General features: G+C 50.3%; 1 protein-coding gene across 8 annotated transcripts in view; it reads right to left on the bottom strand.

The window, feature by feature from the left end:
- CHD4 (chromodomain helicase DNA binding protein 4) overlaps nt 1-6,761 on the bottom strand; it is a 37,421-nt gene that overhangs the window by 27,005 nt on the left and 3,655 nt on the right. For 5 of the 8 annotated variants that reach the window (XM_017546118.2, XM_017546114.2, XM_017546116.2 and 2 more), the window contains exons 3-12: nt 5,025-5,146; nt 4,609-4,824; nt 4,302-4,420; nt 3,946-4,187; nt 3,573-3,700; nt 3,184-3,319; nt 2,867-3,045; nt 2,410-2,649; nt 702-905; nt 374-579 (exon numbers count right to left, since the gene is read on the bottom strand). In XM_017546118.2, the coding sequence (XP_017401607.1) occupies nt 374-579; nt 702-905; nt 2,410-2,649; nt 2,867-3,045; nt 3,184-3,319; nt 3,573-3,700; nt 3,946-4,187; nt 4,302-4,420; nt 4,609-4,824; nt 5,025-5,146 (1,792 nt within the window). The remainder of the gene's footprint in view (nt 1-373; nt 580-701; nt 906-2,409; nt 2,650-2,866; nt 3,046-3,183; nt 3,320-3,572; nt 3,701-3,945; nt 4,188-4,301; nt 4,421-4,608; nt 4,825-5,024; nt 5,147-6,761) is intronic. The other 3 variants (XM_017546119.2, XM_017546120.2, XM_017546121.2) reach the window with 2 other exon arrangements.

Here is a 6,761-nt window from a genome sequence, read left to right as displayed (position 1 = left end):
CAAGCCTGTAATCCCAGAACTTTGGGAGGCTGAGGCGGGCGGATCACGAGGTCAAGAGATCGAGACCATCCTGGCCAACATGGTGAAACCCCGTCTCTACTAAAAATACAAAAAAGTTAGCCAGGTGTGGTGCCATGCTCCTGTGGTCCCAGCTACTTGGGAGGCTGAGGCTGAAGAATCGCTTGAACCCATGAGGCGGAGGTTGCAGTGAGCTGAGATTATGCCACTGCCGACAGAGCAAGACTCTGACTCAAAAAAAAAAAAAAAAAAAAAGTGTCTTCCAAGGCTAAGTTATTGGTGACATCCACTTTCCCAATCCCTTTAGCAGGGTCTCCCCTGGAAACTGCCTATCTCCCATGTGCCCATCTGGTACCTGTGGTTAAGGATCCGGTGGATCATCATCCACTCAGGTTTTATCCCATAGCGATAGAAGCGTTCCTCCATCTCTGCAAATTTAGGGTCCTTGTTCTTCCGCTTTCGGCTCTTTTCTTCATCACCACCAAAGTCCCCAGAAGGTGGCTCATCCATATCATTCTTCCGCTGATAGTTTCGGAACATCACCTGACAGTGCAGCTCCAGCTTCGAGTGGAAAGAGAAAATCAGCCACCAAGAAGCCGTGTTCATTCCTTCTATCCACGAGGCTGTTTTACCACTACCCTCTTCATCATAGCCCCGACATCTCCAACCTATGCTAGGCTTACCTGCAGTTCAGACACCCAGGAGCAGTGCCAGTAAGACATGCCTTGCCACTTCACAAAGAACTGCCGCTCTGGCCGCCCCTCCAAGGGCTTTGGGGAGGGTGTACTGGGATCAGCATCTGGAGGCCGAGGTACTGGTGTGGGAGACGGTGGCTGACCCCACTTCCAGATAAGGATCTTCTGCACTTTGCCCTTCAGAGCTGGACACTGAGAGAAAAAGAGACAACCTAATCCCAAATCATAACCATGAGAGGAGAAGGGACAGCCCACAGTCTCAACTTCATCAAAGGACGATTAAAATCACATTTCAAATAAAATTTAATCCCAGGACTCCTCCAGAGAGAGAATGCAGGTTGAGGACCCCTCATCTGAAATGACTGGGACCAGAAGTGTTTCGGATTTCACATTTTTGGATTAGCGTGCTCAACCTGTGATAGAATTCCCTCTCCATTTCTGGACATCATCCAGGGCTTGTGTGCCACCATCACTCCTATCTGCTTAACAGAGCCAGTAGTTAGACTTTAACAATAATCCAGAACCAGTGGGCACAGGAAATCAACAGACTTAGAGCACAGAATTCTTCCCTTAAGCAATCTAAAAGCAGTAATTGGCCCTACTAAACATTCTAAACTGGCTGGCATGGTGGTATACACCAGTAATGCCAGCACTTAGGGAGGACAAGGGGGCACAGTGGTTTGAAACTAAGAGTTCAAGACCAGCCTGGGCAACATAGGGAGACCCTGTCTCTACAGAGAATTTTTTTTTAATTTTTTTTTTTTTTTTTAAAGACGGGGTTTCACCATGTTGGTCAGGCTAGTCTTGAACTCCCGACCTCAGGTGATCTGCCCGCCTTGGCCTCCAAAGTGCTCGGATTACAGGTGTGAGCACCACACCCGGCCGAGAATATTTTTTTTTTTTTTTAATTACCTGGATGTGGTGGCATGCACCTGTACTCCTAGCTACTCAGCGAGATGCTGAAACAGGAGGATCATTTGAGCCCAAGAGTTGGAGGCTGCAGTGGGTTATGATCACACCACTGCAGCCTAGCCTGGATAAGAGTGAGACCTTGTCTCCAAAAAAAATTTTTTTTAACAAAAACATCAAAAACACTGTGAGCTACCAAGACCCTGAGGCAGAGTGTCAACACAGGGACAAACATTCTCAGCTAGAAAAACATTGCTTCATCTCCTCCAAGAGAGCTGGCAAAACATCTACTTCTCTGTTTGAAGTTAGTCCTGCATTTTCCCAGGACAAAAGTATCCCAACACCACAGGATAAAGGAAAATACCCGTCTCAGGACTAAAAAGCTCATAGTTCCTCCCCTGCACCCCAGTCTGACAATACCCTACATAGAAAAGACTACACTTAGCCGGGCGCGGTGGCTCAAGCCTGTAATCCCAGCACTTTGGGAGGCCGAGGCGGGTGGATCACGAGGTCGAGAGATCGAGACCATCCTGGTCAACACGGTGAAACCCCGTCTCTACTAAAAATACAAAAAATCAGCTGGGCATGGTGGTGTGTGCCTGTAATCCCAGCTACTCAGGAGGCTGAGGCAGGAGAATTGCCTGAACCCAGGAGGCGGAGGTTGCGGTGAGCCGAGATCGCGCCATTGCACTCCAGCCTGGGTAACAAGAGCAAAACTCCGTCTCAAAAAAAAAAAAAAAGACTACACTTTCCACGTCTTCTGCCCTGGCTGAGATCAGTCACTCACCGTACAACGGGGACAGAGCCATTCACCGTTGGGGATCTCTGGAAGTGGGGGATTCAGGCAGTGGATGTGGTAGGATGAAGGACAGGTGTCACAGCAGAGCAGCTCCCCACCATCCTTGCAGACCCGGCAGAATTCCATATGGTGGTCATCCTCCTCTTCGAGGTCTCCCCCAACCTCTTCTAGGATCTCCTCACCCTCTGAATTGTCCTCTTTAGCCTCCCACTGGATGCCTTCCTTCTCCTGCAGTAAAAGACCACAGATTCACGTTATTACCACCCACCCGCCCACCCACCGAAGTCTGAAGCCAGTGCCTCCATCATTCCCACCCATTCAAATGCTTCCCAAAGCTCACAACCCGCAGCACCAGCATTTCTATTTCCATCCAGGCCCCAAAGAGCTTTACTGTCCCACCCTTCCTCTCATGGGCTCCAAGGGGCCACAACAGCCAGACACTCACGCAGTGTGGGCAGCTCCACTTGCCCTCGGGAGCCTTCTCCATGTCGGGATCCAGGCAGACCATGTGGTAAGCTCGGGGACAAGTATCACACAGGATGATCTCACCGCCTTGCTGGCACACCTCGCAATAGTCCTGGTGGTCTGTCTCATAACCATCCACAGCAGTCACCTCCTCCTCGCCTGGGCAAGGAAGAGGGAAAGCCCAGTTATTAGAAAAAAACTACCTCCCCCCACCCCCCAACCCCTATCTCCTTAGGGAGATTCTTCCCCAATCATTCCCACCTCGTCCCATCACAAATATACAGAAGAGAAACACACCTTTCTTTTTCTTCTTTGTAGTTCGGAGTTTCTTGCGACTGCGGCTACTACGGCTGGTGGAACCATCGGAAACAGAATAGCTATTGATACTGGCATCATCGAAGTCAGATTCCACATCTAAGTCATCATCCTCACTCTGGCAGAGCGAAAGAGAATAAGGTTAGACGTTCAAGCCAAGGGGATGGAGAAAGGGGCAAGGAGGGGAGTACTCTCTCACTGTAGATACTAGAATCCCAGCAAGCACCGTTATATAGGGAGCCTAGTCTCTTGTTCTGTGGGCAACTCACCACATTCTTACGTGCCTACTATGAAGGACAGGTCCTGACATAAGGTCACATCCTTTCTATCAGACATGGCACCCTCCCTAAAGTGACAGGCTGGGCTCTCACCGAGGATCTCTTACGCTTGGAACCAAAACCTCCTAACTTGATTTTCAGGGGAGCTACTTTCTTGGGTTTAGGCTTCTTGGCATCAGGTACACGAGGGCTGCCCTTGGGTTTCCTCCGAGCATTGGGACCTAAAATCAGGATACATCCAAATATATACCACAAGACCAAAAACAGGGAAAATAAAATCTTCCCCACCTAAGCTTGCTTCCCAACATCCAAATTCCCAAATTTTCCCTCCTAAACCCAAGACTCATTCCTCCCTCCTATCTGTATCTCCTACTTTAGGGCGAACAGAACAGCATTCCCGTGCTCTGTCTCTGGCACCCTAGGCCCACATTAGATGCCCCCGGTTCCCATTTGAACCCCATTTCACCTTTGCCCTCCTTGGTCTTGGCCTTGCGGATAGGCACCTCCACAGGGGGAGGTGGTGGTGCAACCTCAGTGGCTGTCACCATGCTCTCCACCACGGCCACCGCTGCCGCTGCTGCAGCGGCCACTGATGCCCCAGAACTGCCTTTGAAGGGGTTATTGGTACTGAACTCCCGCCATTTTGCACCCAAAACCATCATCATCTTGGAGACAGCAATCTTGGGATTTTTGGCAGCAATGAGGGGTCTAGTGGAGCAGTGGACAAGAATAGAGGGAAATATGTAAGAATAAAAGAAAGTGAAGTAAGAAGAGACAATAGAAAGACTCTCCTCCCCCTTCCCCAAGCCCCTCCTGTTTTACCTGACAAACTGGCTGAAGGCCTTGTAGTTGGTGAGGGTTCGATAATCCTCCTCTGAGAACACGTGGTCAATGTCTTCCATGCCCCAGTCTTCCAGGAGCTGAGCAGATGATTTAGGCTCCTGCAGAAAGAGCAAAGTTAAGGACCTGCCACCTCATCTCCACACTTGCTAAGCAAATTTGTGTTGCAAGACCAAAGCAACAGAATTAAGAGAAAAAGAAGAGAAAGTGTTCTAAAGGTCAGCAGAGTGTCTAGGCAACAAAAGGACAATGGCTAACAGTACGAAGAAGAGGATGGAGGTCCAGGCACCTTTGAGTCATCATCATCGTCATCCTCCTCCTCCTCCTCCTTCCGCTTGGATTTGCTCTTCTTCTCTTTCTTAGGTCCAAGCTTCTTCTTCTTCTTCTTGCCAGGGGTATAGTCGCTGCCCTCACTGTCTGAGCGCAGAGCCACCTCTTCCTCCTCCTCCACAAACTCTGGCCCCTCCCCAGAGCTGTCCCCCAGCTGCCGGCATAAGAGCATACGCTGGAGCAGGGAAAGGGGGGGAGAGGGAGACAGACACACACATGCTACACACATGCTGACCTCAGGACAGCCCTGAGGCTCATCCCCAGAACCTGGCCCACCACTCCTGAGAAGGAAACAAATGTCCTCAGCCCTTCAACCCTTCTCAGAGCTCCTCCCTTCTTCCTCTCATTCCCCATAACATTCAATCACCCACACACCTCCTTTTTTTGGCGCTTGCTCTTAGGGATTTTAGGGTCCCGAGGTTTCTTAGGCTTTTTCTTCTTCTTGAGCTTTGGAGTCTCTGTTTCTGACAAATCCTCTTCTGGGTCCTCTTCATTTTCTACATATATTAGACAAAAGAGTGGCAGGCAGGGAAAAGATCAATAGCAAAAGGTTAGGGCCTAATCCAGAGGCTTCAGACTTTATTCCCCACCTCTTGTCCCAGATTCCTCTGAAGAGAACTGCTATACTCTGTAGAGAAGGAAGCTGATACCCAGGACAAAAACAGACAAAGAGAGAGCTGTATATACCCGAAATAGGCCTGCCAGGCCAGACCAGGCCCACCTCGGGCAGCTGTCCAGACCCCTGCCTCCTCTCTCCCGTTCCTACCAGCAGTCTTCTAGGTATTCACCAGTACAGCTTAATCAAGCTGCTTAGACTTCGCTAACTAAGAGAACTAGGTTTAGGCCTTCTGTAACTGGCCACCAACTATTCTATAAACCAGGGAATGAGAATGAAAGGTCCCATTCAGAAGGCAAAAACTATAGAAGATACCCTTACCACATTCCCACAACAGGATCAGTTCAGGGGTCTGGGAAACCACACCCTTCTCTGACCACTTTGAAGTCATCACTGCTTAAATTAACCAGAACCTCCAAGTCCTAGGTTCAGCTGCCAGCCCAATCTCATCCCCACTCCTAAAATACAATTGCCTTTCCCCATCTCCAACCCTAATGTTCCTCCTCAGCTTCTCCTGGGTCAGCAGCCTCTTCTCCCTAGGGGCCCAAATCAGCCCAGCTGTCACCATCTCCCCCTGCGCCAACCCCCAGCAATCCTCCTCCCATCTGGCTCCACCTCCTCCCCTGGCTGGAAGCACACACAAAGCCGGGGGTAATACCGAAAGCTCCAGGGCAAGGAAAGGTGGGAAGGGGCACAGAAGGGAAAGAGAGGGCCAGGAGGCAGCTTCCTTTGTAACAGACATTCACACCAGCTCTGACTCCTTCCTCCCTCCTCTCTCTCCCTCTTCCCAAGCCACCCCCGCCTAAAGTGGGGGTGGGAGGAGTAGAGAAAGGAGTGGAGAGAAGGGAGTGCCTCACCCACTGAGGAGAGGGAAAATGGCTCCTGACCGCAGAAGCCAGCCCAGGGCACCCAGCTGCCAACATAGGACAGACAGGAAGTGGCAGGGGAGGGGGCGGGGTTGAGAAAGGTATCGGGGAAAGACTGTCCTCATAGAAGCCTCCCCAGTTACCTGGCCACAGATCTAAATGCCACCTACTCTGGGATGACACAGTTCCCAAGAGGCCCCCTAAAGTCCTAATCAAGAAAACCAAGACAAACATGAAAGTAATACTGTGAGAGGAACTTGATTACTCCCTCAATCATAATTATTTTTTCAATCATCAGAGCTGAGATTTAACAAAGGCTCCGTGGTCAGAGCATACAACCTTCTCCCCAAATTTCTGATACCCAAAAGATTTAGTTTGAGGAATGGAGGCCCACAAGAAGTCTCTGAAGCTCAGCTTCCTCACTACCCCCACCCAGAGTCCTATCCAACATATGGGAAGGTCTGCACAAAAAGGAGCAGGATCTAGAGAGTGGTAGAAAATAACATCCCAGCCGGGCGCGGTGGCTCAAGCCTGTAATCCCAGCACTTTGGGAGGCCGAGGCGGGTGGATCACGAGGTCAAGAGATCGAGACCATCCTGGTCAACATGGTGAAACCCCGTCTCTACTAAA

This window comes from Cebus imitator, unplaced genomic scaffold, assembly GCF_001604975.1.
Source record: "Cebus imitator isolate Cc_AM_T3 unplaced genomic scaffold, Cebus_imitator-1.0 Scaffold187, whole genome shotgun sequence".
NCBI lineage: Eukaryota > Metazoa > Chordata > Mammalia > Primates > Cebidae > Cebus > Cebus imitator.
This window is presented reverse-complemented; position numbering and strand designations above follow the sequence as displayed.